This window comes from Alternaria incomplexa (genome assembly GCF_024043165.1).
Source record: "Alternaria incomplexa strain BMP 0042 chromosome Unknown scaffold_1, whole genome shotgun sequence".
Classification (NCBI taxonomy): domain Eukaryota; kingdom Fungi; phylum Ascomycota; class Dothideomycetes; order Pleosporales; family Pleosporaceae; genus Alternaria; species Alternaria incomplexa.
Window position 1 is genome coordinate 3,276,460 of NW_026249850.1, and position 24,730 is coordinate 3,301,189.

The 24,730-nt window shown below is 51.5% G+C and overlaps 5 protein-coding genes across 5 annotated transcripts; 2 read left to right on the plus strand and 3 right to left on the minus strand.

Annotated features, from left to right (window-relative positions):
* Nucleotides 1–46: 46 nt before the first annotated feature.
* Nucleotides 47–691, minus strand: J4E90_001172 (uncharacterized protein; the record flags this gene model as incomplete). Its single annotated transcript, XM_051430762.1, has 1 exon — nt 47–691. One exon carries the CDS (start codon nt 689–691, stop codon nt 47–49), a length of 645 nt encoding a protein of 214 aa, XP_051296249.1.
* A 523-nt stretch (nt 692–1,214) lies between these two features.
* Nucleotides 1,215–2,195, plus strand: J4E90_001173 (uncharacterized protein; the record flags this gene model as incomplete). The annotated part of the gene is made up of 2 exons (XM_051430763.1): nt 1,215–1,904; nt 1,962–2,195. The coding sequence occupies 2 exons, from the start codon at nt 1,215–1,217 to the stop codon at nt 2,193–2,195; spliced, it is 924 nt and encodes a 307-aa protein (XP_051296250.1).
* An 8,647-nt stretch (nt 2,196–10,842) lies between these two features.
* J4E90_001174 (uncharacterized protein) lies at nt 10,843–11,775 on the plus strand (the record flags this gene model as incomplete). Its single annotated transcript, XM_051430764.1, has 1 exon — nt 10,843–11,775. The coding sequence occupies one exon, from the start codon at nt 10,843–10,845 to the stop codon at nt 11,773–11,775; it is 933 nt and encodes a 310-aa protein (XP_051296251.1).
* Nucleotides 11,776–20,608: 8,833 nt separating this feature from the next.
* J4E90_001175 (uncharacterized protein) lies at nt 20,609–21,532 on the minus strand (the record flags this gene model as incomplete). Its single annotated transcript, XM_051430765.1, has 1 exon — nt 20,609–21,532. The coding sequence occupies one exon, from the start codon at nt 21,530–21,532 to the stop codon at nt 20,609–20,611; it is 924 nt and encodes a 307-aa protein (XP_051296252.1).
* A 1,120-nt stretch (nt 21,533–22,652) lies between these two features.
* On the minus strand, nt 22,653–23,932 carry J4E90_001176 (uncharacterized protein; the record flags this gene model as incomplete). The annotated part of the gene is made up of 6 exons (XM_051430766.1): nt 22,653–22,793; nt 22,875–23,015; nt 23,091–23,308; nt 23,358–23,526; nt 23,592–23,732; nt 23,852–23,932. 6 exons carry the CDS (start codon nt 23,930–23,932, stop codon nt 22,653–22,655), a joined length of 891 nt encoding a protein of 296 aa, XP_051296253.1.
* Nucleotides 23,933–24,730: the final 798 nt, after the last annotated feature.

Below are 24,730 nucleotides of genomic sequence, written 5' to 3' on the forward strand. Positions count from 1 at the left end.
TCTCTATTCTATACCTGGCGTGTGACGTGATGATCAAACCGACACGTTATTGAATCACACCACTCTCATCCCTAAACTCTGCCGCCTGCCCTCTGGCAAACTCTGCCATCCTCTCCCTTTCCCCCTCCTTCCCCTCCTCATCCTCTTCAGCCGGAACGTACTGCCTCATCACGTCTCTCACATAGCCCTCTGGTACCCCCAACTTGACTGCATCAGCGATCCCCTGATTCATCCTGTAAACATACTCGTCACGCGGCTTATCCGGCGTAACACGATTCCGATCAATGTAAACGAGCATAGACTCTTTTTTCTCCGGATGCTTGCTAGTATCAACCTTGTGCTCTGTGTCTGAAGGCCAGAAATCGCACGTGAGCATCTCCTTTGTGTATGCAACTGGTACGCCCTCGTTTTTATCTAGCCTCTTTTCGTCTTCTGGTAAGAGAGAGTAGACCAGTCCGAATACGACGTCAGAGTAAGAAGACTTGGAGGTCGAGTTTTGCTTGGGTGATTCGACGACGTTCGCGTAGCCGCGGTCGTTGATGATCCAATGGTAGTTGGGCAGGCGGGCGACGCCTAGGTATTTGGATGTTGGGCAGCGGGTGCTCATTTGGTGGAGCCAGAGGTTGGAACCGTAGCCGAAGTAGATTGTGGATGAGGTTTGTGATGTAATGGGCAGCCTGGTGTTCGCCATATTGAGCTGTATTGATGGCCTTTAGGGTCGTTGATGGTAGTGGGATCGTTCTTGATGGCTATAAATTTAGATGATGTGGGGGATATACTGTGCGGCAGACTTGAGCTATTCAAACTCCCCTTGTATCGAGTGTTGGAAAAACGATAGCTGACTGCGGGTTGTGTTCGATTGGCCTCCAAGGTTAAGGTGTGCGTCTACGGTTGGTTCAGAATGGTGGTGAACTAGGCCCGCTTAGGCACAGTTCCGAGGCTCAACGGATGGAACCATGGATGGATGACATGACCCAAATTTTGGAAAGAACCGATACAAAGCTCGCAGAATCCTCTGCGCGACCATTTTCTCAAACGTACAGCTGACTCTTACAGTCGTTACACAGTTCACAGTTTCGCGACTTCACCAGTTGACGGGGTATTGCTCCTCGTTGTCAATTTACTACAGACTTTCGCAGTCTGTGCTGCCTATCTGCTGCACAACGCTACACATCTACACTGTACCAGATCGAACGTGTGCCGGCTACTCGAAAATGCCGTACTCGCATCACAGTCACTCTGGCCAGTTCTGCGGACATGCGCAGAACACACTCGAGGAAGTTATCCAGGCAGCGATAGCCAAAGGTTTCCATACCTTTGCGCTGACGGAGCATATACCTAGACCTCTCGAAGACTTCTATCCCGAAGAGTCCGAATCGCACACCGCAGAGAGCCTCGCGAAACTGTTCGACGCCTTTATCGTCGAAGCCCACAGACTTAGAGACGCGTACTCAGACCAGATGCAGATCCTCATCGGTTTCGAGACGGAATGGATTCGTCCATCGACACTGCAACTCACCCGAAGCATCTTCGACAAGTATACTTTCGACTTCTTCATGGGCTCTGTCCACCACACGCACACCATACCCATCGACTACGACCGTGCCATGTACGAACAAGCTCGGGAAAAGGCAGGCGGGACGGACGAGCGGCTCTTTGAAGATTACTTCGACTCTCAGTACGAAATGCTTCAAGAGCTGCGGCCACCAGTGGTCGGGCACTTCGATCTCATTCGCCTACTTAGCGATCATCGCGATGTTGATTTCAAGGGCATGACTGGTGTTTGGGAAAAGATCAAGCGCAATCTGGAATACGTAGCGTCTTATGGCGCTCTACTGGAGTTGAATTCATCAGGGCTGCGGAAAGGTTTGGCCGAGCCGTATCCGTGCTTGCCCATATGTCAGGTCAGTCACACCGCCATATGCCCGGTCTCGGCGTCAACTTACTAACCTATGTCATAGATGTTCTTAAGCATGGGAGGTGGTTTCGTCATGTCTGATGACAGTCATGGGATTGACCAGATAGGTACAAACTATGCGCGACTATTGGCTTTCGTACAGAAGGCAGGGATAGACCGGATACATTTTGCTGACCGGGCCGGTGAGCGCAAAGACAGCCGCTTCCCCAACGCGGGCTTCTCTAGCATTGCTGTAACCGACCTGGCGCAATTACCCTTCTGGGCCAAGATAGGGTGATATACTCTTCGCGATGGATATACCCTTCGGTAGTTAGAAGCGCCACTGAAACTTTCAGCAAGGAGAGTTTCGGGCCCGAATGCCGGGGCCACACTATCAAGCACCTTCTGTCAACGGTTGGTAGGGTGCCTACATGCAGCGCCCATGGCCTTCGGATATTTAATAGAAGCGAACGCATCCGACGGTTCGGTGACATGCAACTTGCGAGTCCACATCACTAGTCGACTGTGGCTCATGCTGTCTATCACGATACTGTACTCCAGATGCGTGGGGGCTCCTCTTCTCCACGACTCAGCTGCCGCTGCAAGCGCACTCTATCTAGCCAATGCAAAGCGTACGATGCTCCCAGACCACGCTGTTGGGCTCCCGACTCAGCGCACAGGGCTCGCGATCTGAGAAGGGATGGCTGGAGCACGGTTGAAAGACCACGTGTAATGGCCATCGGATTTATTCTTTAGCCCCGCACCCCTTGTGCTTGTGCTTTGTCCCTCTAGTTCAAGTGAATTATTCGTTTGCCGCGAGAAGCACGATAGCCAGCAGTTCCGCATATGGTTATCTCGACGAACCGCTCGAAATACGGTTGTTCTTCGGGTGGGTCTAGCTCCGTACGGCAGCCGGGTGTGTATCCGACGCGTCTGTGATTGGCAAACTATAACAGACTCGAAAGCAGAAACACAGCTAGGTTCTTGGGCCGGCGTGAGACGCAGGGGAAGTGAAAACTACGAGGTACGATAGTCTCCTGATCGTATATTAGGGATGCGGATATAGCGGTAGCATGAAGGAGACGATTAGGTGTGGAAGAGCAGAATGCCGATTAGTGATTGGAAATTTGAAACCGCGGGGTACATCTACCATGAAGGACCGAACATTGCTTTTCGAGAACGGTGTTGCGTATGCACGTCACCCCTGTCCATATCCATATTCAAATCTGTATGACCGCCACCTGCCTCCACGGAGCTGGAAGAGGATCCTACAAGGAGATACTTTTGCGCCCTACACAAGCAGCGTAAAAGCTAGGTCATGCAGGTCCTTATGCATTGCGGTACCAAAGTTTACGCATCGCCCTTTGTCATGAAGGAATGCGGCGGCCGTGTGTTATTCGACAAGACCGAACATTACTGCGTCAGAGGCGCTTTTCCTTTTTGCTTCCATCGTGCGACTCCAAATGAGGTAGGAGCCACGGCCGGCTTATTTGCGCCTTCCGCTTCCTTGGACAAGGTTAAGGTTCTGGCGCCAGCGCCATGCGCACATTGGTGCTAGATGGCTCATGATCGTGGTGACCGTCACCGCACTTCAAGCTTGACCGCACTCTCTTGCGCGCCACCGCCCTGCTTCCTTTCCATTAAAGCGGCTACAAATCAACCCTTGTGTCATCCTATTACCGTCGATAAGAGAGCTAAGCCACTATCGGACATGATTATACCCGTGTTATCACAAAACAAAGATCCGTATCGAAGTTGGCAGGCCGCTCGGTAGTCGCGGGAAACTTTAGTACGGGTACAACCTTCCACCATGTCAATTGTGGATCCCCATCGCGTGTCAGCTGGGATGCTGCAGATGAAGAATGGTTTGGAAGGGCTAGACCAACCTTACTTCTGACATTTCAAAACGGCCTGAGCTTCGGGCAGGATTCCCCGGGAGACACGTTCTGACGGCTGTGGGTCGCACCATACGTAGCCCGCAACTACCTTGGAGCCAAAGAGGTGGAACGTGTGCGTATGCGAAGAGGCTAAAAAGTATGCTTGACGCATCTGAACAGACCAATCTGTTGCACAGCTTCGCGGCAAAACCCTGGTATGCTTTTGGTCAAAGTAAAAGCCATGAAAGTCTGAGCTCCAGTCAGAGCATCTACGGAGCTTCCTACTCCTGGGCCTACACATCGGCACCACTATTAAACTCTAGGGTCCACCCACTTTCTAACGTACTTCCCCATCTTTGCAGATTTCGGATTTCCAAAACAACACGCTATCTTTGATCAGTACCAAAGGAAGTGGATACTCTACATACACTACCTGCCACCTGCTTCCTGCTTCAAGCTTCACCTTTCCCCAAACCGCCCTAGACGCTATCCATGCTCGTTCCCTTCAATATGGGCGTTGAAAAGCTCGTGATCAGACCTGGCAATGGCACAGACTTCCCGAAGAAGCATGACGAGGTGTCTATGGAATACACTGGTGAGATTAGTTACTTAATTCCTCACCGGAGATCAACATCTAACAACAACAACAGGATGGCTATTTGACGATGATGCCCCGGACCACAAAGGCGGACAGTAAGCGAACCGGCAGCGTTCATGCCTTGGACATCGAATAGAGCGCTGTATTGATCGTTCTTCAGATTCGATACTTCCGTAGGTCGCGGTGACCTGATCACTCCTATCGGTGCCGGCCGGGTCATCAAAGGTATGCCCAACCCAACCCGCTCTGCGCTTGGTGCATATGCATTCTACGATTCTGAACGCGCATTTGGCTAAAGCTCATGCACAGGCTGGGATGAGGGCATTTTAGGCTCCGCAGAGGCTTCTCCAATGACGCTGGGAGAGAAGGCGACTTTAATCATAACATCGTACGTAATCCCCACGACGTATCCTTCCGCGTGAGTGTACTATACTAATGATACGTGCGATGCAGTGATTATGCATATGGCACTCGGTAAGTTCGACTTTACAATCTGCACATTCCATGGTCGGGACGGGAACAAGTAAGACGGGACGTTACCGAACCTTGGAAGTACACACGCCACCGTGAACACGAACGCCAGACGGAGCCAAGACTTGGTACGGCTGACGACGTTCCGAAGATCGTTTGAGCCATGCTTCTTCGAATCTCCCGCGCTCCTGGACGTCCATGCCGCAGCAACCGCCAATCTTGTACAACACGAATGTCTGCAGCCTGTTGGCATCGCCGCATCTTTGGACTTCGACGATCTGATCAGACCATGAGGTGCAAGTGCTGACCATGTGGACAACAGTGGCTTTCCTGGACACATCCCGGCCAATGCCAAATTGATCTTGTAGGTGCCCAACTTCATTTTCTTCGTCATTTGGGACACTACAGCGCGCTTGCGACGCCTCATTTATGTGTTACAAGTGTGTGTGTTGTTCCTCCACACAGCGCACAGCTCACATGCTGTTCCTTTCACCTTGTTATCGCGGGATCAGTGCACAGGCTGCAAAGCGGAATGCTAACGCGATGGCAGCGATGTCGAGCTCAAAGCCATCAATGGGAAGAAAGCAGAGGACGCCTGAAATTCGGCACACATCATCGCGCCACCCGCTGGCCACGTTGGTCGACATATACCCCGTTACTACCCGACCACCTGTCCATCCAGCCATTCGTCGCGCTAGTACATTCGTGATCGAGGCCAGCACATACGAGAGCAGGAAACGTCTCATTTGGGCTCAACATTAGCGCTTGTTATGTGGTTTACGCCCTTTCATCAACCATCCTTACTGTGGGAGTCCACGCATGAGCTTTTGTTTTATTTGATCCTTTGGAGTTTGGCGCTTGGTAGAGGTATAAGGGAACAGCAGACTCATTTCAATCACAGCTGTTCAGGTGGAGGAGTCGAAAGACGGTCAAGTTTCGTGTCTAATGTACTATGTCCTTCCACGCGCGTTACCCTTCTGCAGCTCCCAGACTTTCGCATTTCTTTTCTGATACTGCGAGTCACACCGCTCATTGCTTCTGGTAACCTCTTCCGGTGCAGGAAGCGACTCGTGGTAATCTTGCATGTTGGTTCGATCCATATACCCGTTAATCAAAAGCGAGCTTCCTTTCTCATGGTAGAGATCTTCCGATCTCCAATCGTCGTCCCCAAATGAACTTCCAGTATCCTACCGAAGTAATCGTACCGAGTGGTTGATAGTCATGTAGTGGCCCAAACCAGTGGTTCGCCTCGACGCGGGATAATGGTCGGCTGTACACCCACACGGCACGAGCTGGTATTTAAGCCGCACGCCGATATGCCTTCCTTCAACTTCACTGGATAGCAATGCCGATTCTAGAAAGGGTCATTTTTCGGTATGCCGAAAACCAGCAGCATGACTCAGATGGCAATTCTCTCGTTGGCTGGCGGCAGTGGCGGCTTACGCTTAATCCGGCAGATATGGTATGGTGTTACCGGAACCTTGACACTTCGGTGTCGGACTCGACTATCGCGGGAACCACACACCCTCAAACTCTACCGTTGCCCGCCACAAGTGGGGGAAAGCTGCCACATTATTTCTAAGCGAAAGACATCCCACGGAGGGCGCCTCATGTTTGGCCTACTGAGATAACGCATTTGCCTCAAGGGACTGAACCTCTACCCGCAACGGGCCTTGTACATGCTTAGGATCTAGAGCTTGTCTTCCAATCTCGATTCGTATTTCCTAAATTCCGTGATGACATGGGTTATCGACAAGTCACCAACCATGTTGCATCGCATACAGCCGGCGCACGCAACAACGGATCAGGAAGCAAATGTCAACTTTTCTCAAAAGCCTTGTATTTCATGGCAAAACCTCGAAGACCGTACCTAAAGCCTACCGATCACGGGCCGTGGCCGTTCGACCCACCCTTGGACGCTCCCGTGCGCACCGAATGCCGGTACGCCCCCCTACACTAGACACACCCGTAAACAAGATTTTCGGCCAGGCCAACGGTCGTGAGCAAGATGACTGCACGTGAGATGCGTCGTATGCATGTGGCGTCGGTCCCGTGCAGCTGCGTCAGGCATGAGCCTGCATCAAACGTTCGTTCACGTGCGTGGCACGGTTATGGTGCGGGCTGTGACAGGGTCAACGCACGCAGCCTTGGAAGCGTGTCAGCAAGTTAAGCGTGCACGTGAGTTCATCACGTAATTACTGCTCCAGGATGCTGGAAGCCATCATAGCCAGTTCTTGAAAGCAACTCTATGCGATCAACGACCATGGAATGCAAAAAAGCCTGGACACAGCGCATACCTAGGATCATCATCGATCCCAGAACCGCTGCAGATAGAGCGGAGTGATGCAATGGGATGTGCAATTGCGTGCATGGAGGAAACATGCATAGGGTACCATAGAAAGAGCTCGTCTTATCCTTGCTCCGCCAGCAGCCGAAATCATTGGTTTATATCAGCGATGGCCGGTGGATGACCAGAACTGGGTCGCGGCTGTTGTGATCAGTTCCAAGATCGGTTGAAGATGTGAAATCCAGGCTGCTCCAATCCAACACCATGCACAGCGCAAGGTTTGTATACGTGCGTTGTCTCCGGAAGATCTCTTTCACTACAATCGGGTTCTCGACCATGCGCTTCGGGCGTACCTATCATTATAGTAGTGTGGTCCTTCAAACTGCCGCGAATCTGTACGCTGGTTATTGCGGCCCAACTCGTTTTCCAATTGGATATTACGGCTGGCAGCGCCGGCTGATTTGCCATTGTTACCGGTTATTCCATCCAGTAAGGAGCTGGCGCGTACCTCCAGGTGTATGCAGCTCACCGTTCGACGCACCAAGTGAGTTCTTGAGCCGCACCGCTGGGTCGCGATACGCAAAGTAATACGTGAGGATGAGAACCACATATATGTGTCTGGAGCCAAGCGCAGAAGTTGTAGGATGCTATCAAGGCAGCCTCCCATCATCAATGGCGGTAGAGACTACCGCCCCTGCTTGAGCATCACATCTCCACCCAGCAAGAGTTGAAGGGTAGGGACCTCTATTAGTGATCAAATACACCACCCCTTGAAAGTAGAGTTATGAGATTGGGCTGGCATACTGCAGCCCTTTTCACCCGTTCCGCAGATACATAGGAACAAGATAAGGATTCAGACAACGAAGAAAAAAGGACCTGCTTTCGGACGATAAGTACTTACTTCTCTTGTTTCAAAATGGGTGAGCATATGGTCTGCTTAAACATCTGCAGTCACATGTCCTTTACACAACCTGGACATGCGTCAGCTTCTTATGGTGATGCAAAGTGGCCCAGACTCTTTGAGTCTGAAGAGCCTTTGTCGTGACCAAGATAATCAGCCAAAGCCTCCCTGAATGGGGATGAAACCGATATCTTCCAGTGAGATCTCGCAATCATCAATCTCGACTGACGTGAGAAGATAATACCAGCCTGGCAGACAACAACGCAGCATACGTTTAGTGCAGTCGATATCTGACAGTTGGTGAGATCTGGTTGGCGTCGCTGAACGGACCCGGAAGCATGTCAGCAGACCGGTCGATGTAGTGCCACGGCATGTTGGAGACATCGTTGCTTGAACAGCTGAGCACGAGCGGATACAGCGCCCGCATTACTGCGATCCCGTGGCATTGGATCTGGGCCGGGTGACGGATCGAGGATGAGTGTCAGTGACCAGGCTCACGGGAAAGCAACTCCCGTATCGAAAGCCTTCGACTTAATGCCAGAAAGCTAGCCCTCTTCAGATCAACCACACTTGCGCGGATGGTGTGCTCCGATTTGCGTATTAGTATTGCTACTAATACACTATTGTAGTACGTCTATCTTCCCGAGAAGATGTAGTATCAAACGTGCCGAGAAAAGCGTAGACGGCTACATCATGAAGAGTGAATCCTGCGTGCACCTCACATCATGCAGATGCGAAGATGCCCGCCGCCAGAGAAGACGTATTGCGAGGGCTCTATACATTGTCAATTCGGCAAGCTTAGTAGCGGTGTTGCACAGCGGCTCGAGTAGGCTGCGGAACGTTACTCCTCGCATCTGGCATGGTCGGGCAAGACACGCGTCGAGACCAAAGAAAGTATTTAGCTCCACGTGTGCCAACCCGTGTAGGTGCAAGTCGTATAGCACAGGTCTGGTTCTTATTCCGACGTCGTGATATACGAAGGAGCTAGTTTCTTTTGACGCCCATGCCCTACGCCAAATTTGGTGTAGCCCTGGGCGTTAATAACAACGAGCTTCTTCGTAGGTCGTGCTTCACATGGCAGTCGCTAAGACATCGCCCGCATAGTTTTCAGCATGCGAGCGGTTCACCTTGGGTTGCGCGGCATAAAATCGAGAAACGAGAGGACGATGTGACTTGCTGCGCGTCCGTGTGAACCACCATGACTGAGACTGTACTGTAGAGACTTTCGAGTGGATGCAAAGCCCAGAGACGATGCAGGTCGGATGGCTTGTTGCAGAATCCATCCAGGAAGTATGCGCCAGCCTCCAATAATAACACTATCAGCCTTTCGAGGTCTTCAGTTTGTCTGGTAAGCAAACTCCCAAGGTGATAGAGACATCTCATGACCGAAGAGCGGCGTTTGACAGGTGTTTGTGTCACGTGGTGGCCAGGAGAGCCCCACTACCTAGGTAGAGATTCGCTCGTGCCCAGATTCCGCTCAACCAAAGTGTCTGTGATCTGGAACGCTTCTCGACAAGATGCACAACTGGCGCACAACCAGGGACGACTCACTGGCAGATTGCTCTGCACATGAATCGCGTCGCTGAGATGGTCCAATTATGGTGCCACGACATCCGTCGCACGCTTCACTGCGCTACGCTGCACCTCCAAGCCAGCTAAGTCAGCGACTGTATTTGCTTGGGGTGACCGCAAACAAGCGCAATAAAGAATAGAGAGCTGGCACTTGTGGCGGAATTGATCTCATCCTACGCTGGCCGTCATGGGAGATTTCCGGTTGGCGAGTGTGGGAAATTAAATGTGGAAAGGAGCCCTTGCTAAATGGTTCGAACTACCGGCTTTCTGCAACATTGCGACAGCGCACCGGCCTGGACCTCGCACTTGTCGATGCATGTTCCTGCTACACATGCTCGACCGGTCATCATCACAAGGATGGCGCAAATGGACGGGCCCAACGGAATCGTGACAGCTGTCTTACGACTTGTCCTCGCAGCATGTCTGACTGTGAACCAACGATCCAACAGCTCGTCGTAGGTGATCGTGCTCTGGAAGAGGTGACGAGGCCTGGACACAGCCCCTATTCGAGCCTTGCGAAGGGGATCGCTTAAGACAATGGCCAGGCTCGCCAAGCGGACTCATCTCGGGTTTCTGCACCACCAACCTGAGGCTCACAAGTTCTATGCTGCGATGAAGGAGAGGCGTCCAGCTTCATTGGTGCAGCCAAATAACAACTTCGCATCTTTGTTGTAAGCAGAGTAGCACGCGCCCAGGAAGTTGCTTCATTCCCAGTCGGAAATCTCTGCAACCAATGCTGGCCAGAAGGAAGACAATGCCGATCGGCGACATCCCTGTTGTTATTTACTCTGCTTTCGTACTTTACCCGACATGAGATGGCCAAAGTTACGACCATTGCCCTGACGATCAGGCACCGCACTCGTCCGATTGGATCGCCCCTTGCCCATCTTGTCGAGAACCTATCTGATCGCGGCTAGCATGCTGCCCGTGCCTGTTCTCCGGACTAGCCACGACGTTTGGCTCCGTCCCAAACAAGTCCACGCCGTGGCGACGATTAGTTCCATGGCGGACGGGCTTCGAAGTGGGCCTGGGCTGCGTGGACTAGGATGCAGCCATCTTATTTACTTGCGCATCCCCCAGGTCCCAAACTCCTTCTCTACCGCTCAGGAAAGACTTCGTCACCCACGTTCATTCGCTGAATAACTTCACTCTTTTAGGTGTTCAGCCGACATTCTTTCGATCGCTTCTTTCCAGTCTTCACCTTTGCGCCAAGTACTATACCGGTCCAACTCGACGATAATGCAGCTCATTACCCTCCTTTCGGCGGCCTCGGCCATGGTCGCGACCACTTCGGCCACCTCCCTTAGAAGCGCTATCGCTTTGACCAAGGACTGCGATACCAGCAAGCCCTACGCGCGCGTTATCAACCGTTGCGACTACGACGTGCATCTCTGGTCCGTCTACAAAGGTGATGGCTGCCCCGAAGATGGCATGGTCACGCTAAAGACCGGCGAAACGTATTCGGAGAACTACCCGGACCCTGAGCACGGTGACGGCAAGACTGGTGTCTCTATCAAGATCTCCAAGACCAAACAGTGCAAAGGAGTCGACATCACTCAGTTAGAGTACTTCCGCAAGATGGATGGCCCAGTGGACTTCCGATACAACTACCTCGATGTCTCCTACGTCGACTGCCTTGATGGTGACTGCCCGGCAAGGAACGACGGATACTACCTCAAAGCTGGTACCCAGAGTGATGTCAATATCGCATCTGCTGCCAACACCTTCTGCCCAATCTTGGCCTGCCACGATAAAGCTTCTTGCGACAAGGTTTCTTACGTCCTTCCCGACGACGTTCAGACCAAGTCCTGCTACAACGACCAAAACATGGACTTCTACATGTGCGGTGGCGAGGCGCCTTCCGGAGACTACGGATCTTCTCCCAGCGAGTCTGAGTCTTCTGCTGAGTCTTCTGCTGAGCCTTCCACAAGCTCCACCAAGCTGGCTGAGTACTCCGCCGTCAAGCCCACTTCCACCTCTGCTTCCTACGAGGACTCGTACACTGCTGATATCGAAGTGGCTGCTGCCGCAGTCACCCCTGCGCCCGAGAAGCAGGACGACAAGCCCTACCACAAGCTTACCAAGACCGTCTACGTCACCGCGGTCGAGTATGTCAACGCAAAGAGGCACGCTCACGACCATGCCCGCCGCCATCAGCCTTTCCACGCATAAGCCACTCGGATATATGTTTACTGTGGCATTGGTGCCTAAGCATTACTTGGTTCTACATTCTACCAGTCCATAATTCAGGATACCAATTTCGCGTTATACCCAGGGGAGACCAGGAAGAGGAGATCAGAGTTGAAATCACTCGAGTAATGCCAGAGGTAGACAGCGTCGCAGGCCCAATCTATTCATTTCTTCACTACGTTATCGACGCGCACCTGTCATGCTTGATCTCGTCATCTTTGCTCTCACCTCTCACCTTCCATGCTCCTTTGACGACACCATGGGTGCGGTACTTGGCTATCTTGGACGCGGGCGCATGTGCTATTTTTTGGTTGCACGTTCTTTTTCACGAAGTCACGATATCGGATACCATTCGGGATTCCATGCCCCTTGGCGGGCTATACTTGTTTCAGTCATTCGCTTCGTCAAGGACATTTGTTTCCTTTTCTCTTAACACGGGCGTGGGGTTGTATATGCAGACGTCCTGGCTTGCTGATCCTGTTCCTAGCCTGATAATAGATTAATTCGCTATCATGTTGTGTTCGCTCTCTGATCGATTCAATTTAATCGCATGTGATCTGTCTACACGCGTATCTGCATTGCGTGACACTACTCACTACCTTGAACTTGGCACAGCATGCCCACAAGCATTCGCGCAGATTGTTCGGTGGAGTTATTTACTTTTGGTGTCGCAGCAGCCGAGCAAGATCAGTTTCAAGCTGAGTCGTGATGTGAAGTCAAAGTCTTGAAACATTGTTGCATGCTTATTCGACTGCGCCGCCTCCTGGTGCGTTTTGACCATGCGATCACCTCATGCCCCGGTGCAGTATCACGCAGGCCAGAGCCTGTTCTGAGCGTTATGTCCATCGAGCTTTTGTATCGAAAGATTTCATAGTCATCGGTGCCGAGCAAACATGTTCGCAAAACCAATTCTCGTCTTAAGGACCACCGTGCAGCCCTCCCACAACGTGGCGCATGTATCGCACCTTGATCATTGCCGTGACTGACAGCGGCGCGACCAAAGCCGGTCCTTCCACACAGCCTTAGCTTCGTTTCGAGCCACGGTTACATTCTACGTGCTATCAGCACTTTTACCACTTCCAAGGCTTTCGGCATCCAGGCGTTCAGGTGCGCTGTCCGCGAACTGTGAGTCGATGTTCATCGCGTCACTCCGTGGCCATTGGAACAAATTTTAGTTCGCCCAACACTGTTGGTGCCTTGCAGCATGCAGCACCAAGACGACCGTTGGAGAGCCGTCAATCACCCCAGCGTTTGGATCTCATTGTGGGCTAACCACTGCCCCGCGTCAAGTGCGAACCGACTTCTGGATAGCCATGCTCGCGCCACCTTATGTCCAGCCATACAACATGCTCGCTCTTCTGTAATCGCGCACAAGCTCAGCAGAATTTGCACCAAGTTTTTGCATCGTTATGCAGTAGTCGACCTTCTAGAACAATGCTATGTTGATCACTCTGCTCCACAGCGTCACGCTTCTCCACTCCTCTGTCCACATGAACGCAAAGTCCCCGCTGTGTACTCATGTCATGGTCCACATCGATGAGATGCAACTCGATACGACTCGCGCAGACGCCATTGGGCCACCTTAACCGTCCTAGTTCGCTATTTCTGCGGTTGGACTAATGGCAAAGTTGCTGCACAAGAAAACTCCGGCTTAGTGGACCAGAGCATTCTTGATTGTCGACACGGCTTTCGACGGTAGCCATCGGTGCCTTTAAGGCACTCGCTGGGTCCTGATTGCACAGTTCTTTGGAAGACTGGGACGGGCCTACGGACATGCGAAGTACACGGCATCTCGGCAGACACATGCCTCCTGACTATCTAGCGCTACCTTCCCTAGGGCTCGATGTCCACGTTTGTCACCTCTACCATAGCTTAGCTGTAAAAAAACACGATTCCTCTCTAATACTACGGTTGAGCTTTTCTCCACATCAAAGCTATTGCAATCATACCGTATACCAAAGTACCATATCAAAGACCCAGCCCAACCTAGGACCAGACCGCGGTCTGAGTCAAAGGCGCACTCTATTCTTTCTGAGCTTTTCTCCACGGAATCCAACCCCGCCTCGAACCACCCTGCGCATGCCAACCGGTCTTCGGGGCGTCTACCCACTCTGCTGCATCACTGCCCCCAACAACCTCAATACCCCAACGCACCTCTCCGTCTCTGTCCTTGAACCACGCTAACATGGTTTTGACGTCATTCGCGTTTTTGAGTGCCACACCTCGTTCTTCTACTAATCGCAGAAGATGATCGCTTCCTGCGACAAGTACAAGTACGTCGGCGATGAGTAGCACGTCGCGAATCAAAGGACCCGTGTATTTTCGCTGTAGAAAACTGACCACGGCTGTAGTGCCTATAAGCCAGATGATGATCGCCACCGATAGATATGTAGCGATTGCATTCATATGAAGAACCTGGGTTCGGTGGGATACCAATGCCTCAACTGTTCGGTTGGTGCGGAGACTTTCATACTTGCGTCGCGGAAGAACCCTACCATCCCGTGTCACTGGCTCTCCTAATGCTTGTGTACTGTTGTCGCCGATTTTTTGATACCCCCAACCGCCTTGCTCTAACGATAGACCATTGCTGATGAAGTGTTGGAAGAACGTTTGGAAGGTATGGTTTGCGTGGGTAACAAGGGTTGCGTAGTCGAGCAAAGCCCGCGGATTCTTGTTGGCGAGGCTGTACATGCTGTATGTCATCAGGTCCATGTTCATACCGGTTTCAGGGTCGCGCATGACAAAGGCATTATCGCTGGGGTCTTCCGTGGGTGACGTCCCTAGCGGACCGCCGAAATAAGAGTCAGCGGCTTTTAACATGGATCCCATGAATAAGATTCCATAACTCGTGGTGATGTTCAACGGCCCTCGGTATTCTTCATCATATTGCTGCGTTGCGTTGCCATGGGTCAGCGCGTGTCGGACAAACACTTCGGACCAGGCTGATTTTGCAGGGCCGACAGAACTGATGATCTCGTATGATTGAATCACGCCCGTTTTCACGTCCACAACCACTTTGGCGTCTGACGTCTCCACTATCGGCATACAGCGAGCGGCTTGTAAATCCGGTGCATCTTTGAAGAGCAGCATTTGTCCTTGTAATTTGCTTATACCTGGGACTGTGACAGGCTTACCAACGATCCATTTTGTAACGAATGGAACTGGCCACTGCCTGTCTGTGTTTGGGAAATTTTGGACGTTTACTGGCGACCAGTATCCTGCCACTGCTGAATCCGGATCGTCCTTGGTTCCGTTCGAGCAACATGACAGCATAGCGGTGGTGGCAAATGCTGAAGTATTCGACGGGCTATCGCCAAATATCTCACTGTTCAGAGAATAGTATCTTTCCAGGCCCTCCAAATCTGTCTGTCGGGGGGAATCTCGGGAACGTTGGATTTCATCGGTATGAATCAGCCAAGTCGATGTGTTGGCTACCTCAGGTATTTGTTCGCATTCTAGCCGAGCTCGAAGAGCAGATGTCGTGATTGTTACGTTGTCCCGGAACGTCATCGTTTCTTTGGCATCCAATTGGGAAATGCTTTTAAGATCGAGAGGTATGAAGCTCCAATCATCTTGAGTCCAAGAAGGCTTAGTGCCGTTGAGTGACAGCTGAATGGCAGCGCCGGGTAGCCAATTTTTAGACGGGTTCATCAGAAGATTGTCGAGTACTTCGAATGGAGGCAGACTCGGACGGGGTTCTGCCGTTCGCCCTTCGTAGGTCTTCACCGTAGTTATAATGGGTATCTCTCGAGGTTCTAGCGTTCTTTCGAGAATTTCTCGATGAGACACGTTCGCAGCTTGTCGTTCGAAGAGCGCAGACATCGAAACGGTGACTGGAAATTTGAGGTTAGCGAGTTAGACGACCATCGATCGCGAGCATCTTACGAATTTGACAAAGAACGCTTCCAGTAGCGACCAGGAACAGCATCCAATGCTTGTTGCGGGCAGCCTTGATAGCCGCACCAGCCCAGGTTTTGGAACGGTATGTAAGACCCGCTCCGTTGGAAATTGGTGTTGGCCGTTGCGACATCGCAAAATAGGGTTGGAGGATTCTGAAAGTTGAATCTAATTGATCCCACCACAAGCCGATCACAATACTGACAACTGTGGGTGCGATAGAGATAGGGGCAAAGGTGGAGAAGCTCAACCCCAACTTAGAAACATCGGCTTCGTAAACGAATGCAAGCTGAGAAAGTCGAGATCTCGCGGAGAATGCGTTCAGCACTAACACAGCAACCAAGATAAAGACGAGGAAGCTTGAAAGAGCGAACAGCATACGTAGTCGGATGACCAAAGGCTGCCAGTAGCTTGAAGGTTCAGTGCTTGGGGAAGCTACTCAACACATTGATTAGCTTACAGTTTTAATCGTTTGTCAGTAGCGACTTACATGTGGTTGCGAGGTTACCAGTGCTTGCAGTATGTATAGCACCATCCTGCATGAAGAACGTGTCATTCCTTATTCGTTGTTGAAAATCGAAATGCGCTATGCGATGACCCTCCCGGAATGTTGATGATCGTGTCGGCTGATGTTGAACTAACATAGCATGTCCAAGGGTACTCCCGGGGTCCATGCTGAGATCGAGTGGCCGAAATGAAAGTCGTGAGACCCATAGTACCAGGATGAGTAGCAAGAAGGAAACCAAAAAAAGGGTAGCCAAAGCGATTCCGATCTCTCGAAGTACCATGATTCTGTTTTCGACCATTGTTGCCTTCCCTTTCGTAAGCTCGACGCTTGTTACGTCGGGGTCATTCAGGGCCTCGCGAAGACACTCCGTAAAGAACCTTCCTTTGACTCTTGCTGCGCGGGATGCAAGCTCCTTGTCATACAACATTTCGGTAACGTTGAAATCATAGAGGGCGCCGAGCAGCGGACCAAGCCCAAAGAACATTGGAGCGTTAACGGTCGTGTTTGGATCAGAGTAAGGACTCAAAGAGCCACCGATAGCACGATCTGCATCAGACGACATGCTTTTGGCGTTGAAATAGTCTTTCCAAGTGTCTTGTAGTGCCATCTCTTCGAATTTGGGAATGTCTAGCATAGCTTTCGTAATCGACTCGGGCTGGATGTGGTCCGACTCCATGAATGTAATGTTCGGCTCTCTACCGTGGCCTATCGAGGCAGTCATGTTGTGTGTTGTTATAGAATACTGAGATTTGCAAAGCAATGCCTTCATGCGAAAGTCAGGCGAGCGTTGATAGGTCCTGTTCGTCTCAATTCCTACCGTTGCAGCACTGAGCTCCAACTTGATGGGCGTGGTCCATGGGGTGTTTAGAATGATAATGTCGCGATCTGCACATTCTGGAGAGGCGTAGTGGCGCGCAAAAGGACTGGTCGAAGAGACGTTGGCGGCAAACGGGATTCTACCGAGAGGAAGCGTACCAGACTTGATGTAGAATGTAGAAGTGTTTGACCACGTCAAACCTCCCCTCATTGCCAGCTCAGCCGCAGGGTGAACAGTCGCCTCGTACCTGCAACCGTCGTCTGATGCTAAGGCAAAAGCTACCATGGGTTCTATGCCCTTATATGGCCCGTGACCCATGATATCGTACCCGCTATATTCCATCGGTGCAAGATCAGCGCTTTCTAATGTCATGTCTCGACAACCCAGGTCCGCATGCATTGTCGTTGTCTCTGCCGTCCAAGAGTCGAAGCGTGATACCAGATCGGGGCCGAGCTGTACTGGATCTGTAGACGGCCAATTCGGAAAGGTGATGGAAGTATCTTTTATCCATGCAGAAGTAGAGAGATCTCTCATCAGCGCAGACGTAGTTCTGAAGTAGGCTTCTCTACTAGCGACAATGGGCAGCTGGAGGCCAATCTTGGGAACGCTTCTGCGGATGTCAAGCGTTTTGGTGATTACAATCTCTTCGGATGTAAGAAGGGCCGATGACAAGGGAGAAATCGCGAGGAGGGCCACCACATTGATTACAGCCGTGCAAATGAGACACCAACTGGTTTTACCGACCGACTTGCGCTTGAGGACGATATCCAGTAAGATAGCCCACCAGGCCCTGGGCGTTTGGAGCACTGTTCCGAAGGCGCTGGCGCCTTCTGAAGGTGCTTGAGCTAGTCTTGCAAATGGCTCCGTTCTCTTTGCATCTTCAAATAGGATAACCGTGGATTGTGTGTATAGCACTGCTAGCAGAGTTGGTGTGAAGCGCCATCCAAACAGTACTGCAGAAGATCCGTCATCGGCACCGAGTCCGTAGTGGTGTTGCGAGTACCAAACAAGTAGCGATATTGTTATGCCCAGGATGGCGGTGGCACTTATCGGGATCAATAGAGAATACCATCTAAAGGTAAATGGCAGCCAGCTCCCTTTCCGATCCGTTGGAGCTTGTGCTGGCAAGTTTGTTAGCCGCCTAGATCTTCAGAGGTAATTGATTACTAACCTGTGCCCAAAGTCATGGTATCTGTCGTAGACTGAGCAGACGAGTCCGCTTGGACTGAAGGCACATGACCTCCTAATGTTCGATTCATAACGACAGATGCTCCAAGTGCGCTCAAGCGGGGTTGGCCCAAAAGAAAACTTACAGCGACTCGGTGGCTATATCCAAGGTTATCGCACAGAGAAGCGCATACATAGAGGCTACTTAAGCCATCTTCGTCTGCTGTTCAAGCTGTACCTGCATCGATCGTCCGCGCAGATAGATTGCGGCACAGCACCGCTGATTCCACTTTCATACTTAATCCGGTACCGACATAGCGGATGCACGGAGTTCTTGAGGCTATCGTGCAATAACATAGTTGGCTAAGCGCCCGGGTGGACATTGGGATTGTTGCAGCGGTTCGCGCCAATACTTCAGCGTTAAGCACGCGCCGCGGTGGAGGGATCTTCCGTCAAACCTTCGAATGGGCGGCAGGATCTGGGATTCCCGTTGCGCATGACAGAGAACCGGTCGAAACGCCAGGTAAAAGAATGCAGGTAGACGCGCGATTGTCATATGAAGTGAAAGCCTGCCCCAAACCTTCCGTCGCGTCTTCCGTTCCCCTCACGGGTGGGAGCTCCCGTTCTTCACGTGGGGGCCAACTAACTGTATCGAGCGTAGCGTCTCGATTGTGATAGGGACAAAATCGATCTACGTGATTAATCTGAAGGCGCTGTAGCATGAAACAATTACCCCGTTTATCTTCTCTACATGTGCGAAAAAAAATTAAGTTCTGGTGTTGAAGCCAGACACATTGTAGCTGGAGGTTTGGCCACCTGGACAAGATCCAATGCCTACTAAGCTAGACTCTCGCTAAAGTTGAGAGGGAGAAGGACGCGATGTAGACAAGCGTGTTGTATATCTGAAACAATGACGTCTCAATAGATGGGATGAGCAGTGTCTACCTAGGCAGGCATGCCTAGGTACCTTCCAAGGTTCTCTCTACCAGAGATGTGAGCAAGAGTTATGGTCCGAGAACGTTCGTGGAGGCGCATCTTCAAGATGGAAAAGACCGATGTCGTTTCATTCAGTCCAATTTCTAGCCGGTTGTCGAAGGTGTTTTTAAATCTCAAGAGTCACTGTTCAAGGTGCACCGCGTGCGACTACCTGTCGACACAAATACCTCGGTACCCCTGCCTTACCTACAGCCTTTCCCCTACCCCGTTGTCTACGCCAGGCCGCTGCCGCCCGTCACTTACATGCGTAGCGAGATTCCAGCAACTTAGGACTCCGAAGAACATCGGTCCGCAACGCGTCGTCTATCTTCGCCTACCCCTCTCGAACGCTACTCCCAATGCAGCGCCATCAAGCGAGTCTGCACGCGAGCGATTGGTGGGTGCCTTTCTACAGTCTACCCATTATACCTAGGTACGTTATCAGAAACAGGGGTGAGCGAGAAGGAGCATTCGGGCATGTGGTGGGCCCAGGCGCCTTCGCAAGGGTAGCCGATTCATAGCATGTGCAGAACCTTAGGTACGTAGGTACTTGGATACGTGGCTAACGTGTCGACAAAGACAAATCAACGTAGAGGGCGGAACATCAGCCACGTCCGCTTCGAAATTTGTGGGTTTGATGTGCGAATGGTATATTCCTCATGTATCCATGTGTCTTCAAGATTGGGCGACTTACAGCGCCAGGATGTTGCTTCGGATCGCAACGTTCGCTTACCCCGGTTGCTGCACATTCGCATCATTTGCCAAAGTGTACGATGAAGTCAAGACGGTATTTGCATCCGCTTTCTTTCAAATTTCTATCACTTGTTTTGGCCACCAGCTTCTTTGACGACTGAAAATACATGTACTCAACTACTTAGACGACAGTGTCCTGAAGATTGCAAACGGGAGAGGGGAATATCAGATAATGTAAGCTTACACCAAGCTCGACTCTATGCCGTGGAACTCAGTTTTGCGCGCCCTTTCGCATCCGATCTAAGCGGTACAGCAACATCGTTACACCGCCCGCTACACTTAGCCGCACGCAATTAACCGATGGTCATGCGTGGACAGCGAGCGTTTTTCTCACTATACTCAATGTTTCATAGTACAGAACCCGAACGCCTTACGCCTTGAATTCCAACACTTGAGACCCAAAAACACGATACCCTTCCGCTCGGAACTCCATTCTTATAGCACAATGTGTTACTCGGCACTCGATTCGCTTGTAGCAAGGCGCTACGAGAGCTCGCTCATAGGATTTAGCTGCCTCGCTAGTACGATTCAGATAGCTGCGAGGTCGTTGAGTGCACAGCTCAGCTCTCGTCTCGCACCGAGCTCATCAATGCCGTCATGCGGCCGGTAATGGTGTGCGACGATCCGCACCGTGGCCCGGTAAGTCTTGTACCTATTACGGTCAGCATTGCGGCCTTCTAATTACCCGCACTTGGTACTTACATCAGCATCCTGACCCTCGCGCCCCCAGTCTTCACAGGGTAATCTCCCAAGCCGGCGAAGAACGCTTCATTGCCATCCGCGATACCGCCGCTCATGAGAGGGTCGCCCCAGATGACGTTCGAAAATCCGACAAGACCTATGACCTGCTTGGTACGTTCGTCGATGAGCACGTTCTCCGGGTCGCAGAGATTGAGCGCTACAAGGCGCGGTTCGGTAACTTCTTCCAGGCAGTGTGCGTGTTTGCCAACCCAGAAACGTATACTTTCGGAGTGTGCGTTAACAAGCATATCCTCAGCATCGCGTAGTGTGGCTTCGAGGAGAGCAAAGAAAGCCTCGCGCCAGGAGTTGCTGCCCTTTTTGACGAAGACACGGTGTGTCATACCAAATTGGGTGGCAGATAGTGCAGTCAGAGCGCGGACATGTGTGCCTAGTGTGTGGTCGATGGAGTTTCTCTCGCTGGTCGAGATGTATAGCGCGATTTCCGAGAGCTTGCGACCAGGCATGTGGCTCATTATAAGAAATGGTGCACCAAGCGGTCCACCATGGCTATCATATTTGATGACTTGGGGCACAGGTACTTGTGTATACTCGTGCAGTGTCTCGAGTGCTTTGCGTTCTGTCTCCAGGAAGTGCTTCTCATGCCGGAGGAGTCGGATGTTATAAGCTGGTGGGCATTTGAGTATCAGACAGCTGCCATCTTGAAGTCTTGCGAGATAAACCTGGTGTATGCACCCTTGCTGGACTTCAATTTGCTGAACATTGATTCTTGAGGACCGAAAGACTGCTCTGATGACTCTTTGTATGCTGGGAAAGTCGACTGTTGTGATAGCAGTCCGCGAAGATGCTGATGAAGACGAAGATGAAGACGAAGTGGTCGAAGAGGGCCGAACGGGCTTTAGAGCGTACGTTCCACGGCTCATACTGGTGAGGGGAAAGATTGCAACATCCAGTGGGGGAAGATGCATTATGAAGGGCCGAGCAGCGACGTCCTAGATTCCGGCGGGGAGCTTAGCGTGATTCGATAGTGGAGGCCTGGAGCTGACTGAATGCTGCATGTCGAGGACATCGCTATGCATTAAGAATGTTTTGACGATTGCGCAAACAAAGTCAAGGCCAGCTCTTTTCTCATAGAATCATGGATGCTCGATCTGAACGCAAAAATGTCCCGACGAATGTCGGAAACAAAAGCATAGTAACGCCAGCCCGAGCAAGACCGACTTTGATAGATCTCAATTGATGAAGCCATCTCCTTGGTTCGGCCATACCGAATCGCATGAAAGTCGACACTTAGTAGCACATCTGAAAGTCCCAACCAGTCCCCGAGCCATATCGACTATCCTCTCGCCGATGCACTGCTCAGCCGAAAAGCAAAAGTCTATCATGTGCGTACGGAACTGGTAAGTAAGCGGCGTATTCTAAGCGAATTGTTTAGCGAAGGCGGATGTAGAGGCGGAGAAGGACGCGTGAGGCGTTCAGATTGGCGCTCTCAGCGTTCGTCAAGGATACCCACAAGTGGCTAGGCACCCGATGAGGATATCGCGTATCGCGAATTATGATTGGTTCTGCCGACAGACGGCTGAAGGATACCATTGACCGACATCTTTCGATAGCATATCCTTAGGAATCTGAGAGACGATTGGATGTAGGTTTGACAGTGCAAAAAAAACGCTGTGATTAACGCAGTGTCATGTCTGTACGGGCCCTCAACTCGCCCGGCCCAATGTTTTACGTAGCTAGTCAACTACTTCCACACATCCCACGCCTGTGGGCCATTGCTGTGGCGGCTATGTAAGCCCGCACGCAGTATGCACCCGGCAGTTCGGAGACGAGTAGTAGCAACACGCCGGATGTCAGGTCGATGAGTAGGTGGCTACTGTGCTCACTCCGATGATCCACTAGACGTTTGCCTCATCCCAAGAGCAAACGTATGCAAGCCACGGTGGTCCCGATCGGAGATTTTTTCAGTTTGTGGAAATTGCTGCGCGAGGCGTTCTAGCACCACGACGGCTGCCCCACGCACCGATTCCACTCGTCTCCTTCTCAGACACGTCCATTCTCGATGTTCCCTGACTGATCATCGACCTGAGGTTTGACGGAGGGCAACGGCTGACGAAGCTCCTCGATGTTGAAACGTTTGAGCTGCTCGAAGTCAGGACCGACCACACTCATACCTAAGACATTCTGTCGGATGTAAGCAGCTGTCAAGATCTCATTATGCGGTGCATGTGAGACGTGTGATCACCACGTGGGGTATGACTATACCTTGTAAATTTCCACGAGGATGAGAAGATCGTAGTTTTTCAGGTCAACCTTGTGCCCAGGACCAACTGCAGCTGCGATTGTATTGATGACGCCATCTCTCAAAAACTCCTTATTGTTGCGGATCGATGGGCGTATCGCAAACTTGGGTAACCACACGTTAGCGGAGATCTTTGCACGACGACACTACATCATCTGATAGAAGAAGCTAATGCTCACTTTTTTCCCCGCTTGATCTGATCCATGGAAGTGAGGCGCAAGGACTTGTTTCGCAACAGCCTCAAGACCCTGTGGCGTGGCTTTGTCGGTCGCAGTAATTGGTGTTAGTCGCTTGACATAGCGTAAGTTTTTCGGCTGAGCGCCATCTGCAATATCTTGACAGATCTTATGTACGAAGGAGACAGGTTCGAGAGGTGAGCGTGTCCTAAAAAATATCACTTTCTTGGGTCAGCCCGAGCGGTCGGAAGTGTGATTGGCTATCCTCACAGCACTGGGTGTCGAGTTTGAGAGATGTGAACAAGGGTTTCGTAGTCGGCTTACGAATATCGGCGAGCTCTTTCTGGATCTCAGCTTCGATATCACCTCCTTCCGAGTCAGAGCTGTCTTCTGCAGCCGTCCCATTGGAACCGGCGGCGCCGTGCAGGGTAGTAGCGTACTATCATGAATCAGCATCACCAGCACTGTCGCTCGCGGATGGTGCAGCGTCAAGATATCGCTAACCTCTTGGAATAGATCCCGCAGATCAGAGACAGATTTTGCTTCCTTCTTCATAGCGCATGTTGCCCATATGCCCGCATCACCGGGTTTGATAGTACGAGACTGACTGCCGTCCCTGCGGGGCATATCCCAGTTTCTTTTACTCTGATGTCTCGGATCAGCCTGATGAATCTCACTGCAGCTGCATGACGAAAATGGAACTGGGAAGCCAAGAATGCAAGTACGGGAGGAGTTTTGACAGTGGTACGAAGAAAAGAACTCACCTTAGCTCGTTTGTCGCCGCCGTCGTGCCGCTCGCGGGGCTCGGCTTTCCGCTTCCTCGGGTTACTCTCCGCTCCGGACATTTCAAATTATACGGGTGAAGCTGTAGGGTGGGCGTGATGTGATGGTAATCGGAAGGCTCGATCGAAGCCACCTGCACCCGACATCTGGATGCACGGGAAGAAAAAAGAGGCTAGGCTTGTTTCGTCCACTAGCGCGCCTACTCCCGCGTTAGCTACCTAGGTACCAAGGGACATCTCCACCCACCTTCCAAAGTGCCTCGCTCTCACCAGCGCATGCAGCCTCGCGCGGTCTACCCTCTAATGTCTTCTGGAGACACACTCGACGAGTGGCGTCAATTCTAATTTTACTTTCCGGGATGCATGTCGGCGACCTTGCACGTCTGGCGGTTCAATGACGCCTCTAATTAAGCCTTTACCCTGTCCATCGATTGCCGCAGCAATGCGACCTACCATGTTATCGCTGATCATCCCGTCGTTCTTGTGTCAGACGAAAACCAGATCCTGTCCACTCAAATCGCAGATGCTGTCAGATGTAAGCCTGCCGATTATATGGTCCACGAATTCAAGGGTGCTCGTCGACGGCTTGCGCCAAACGTTCAATTTATTCTGCGCTTCTCAATCGCCGTGTAGACAGTACGATGTGGGGGTGTTCCGTTACATTGGAGGGATGAGCTATCAATAGGAATGAGGATCGATCTCAGAGATGACTAGATAGGGATCCTGCGCCATCTCTGGCTGTCTTTGCACAGCACGAAGGAGGATTCCCAACGACCTAGTTGACCGCCGAGAAGTAAAGGGACTATGCGAACAAGTACGACATGCCTCTATTGGAGCTCACTACTAGTTCCAGGGAATTTC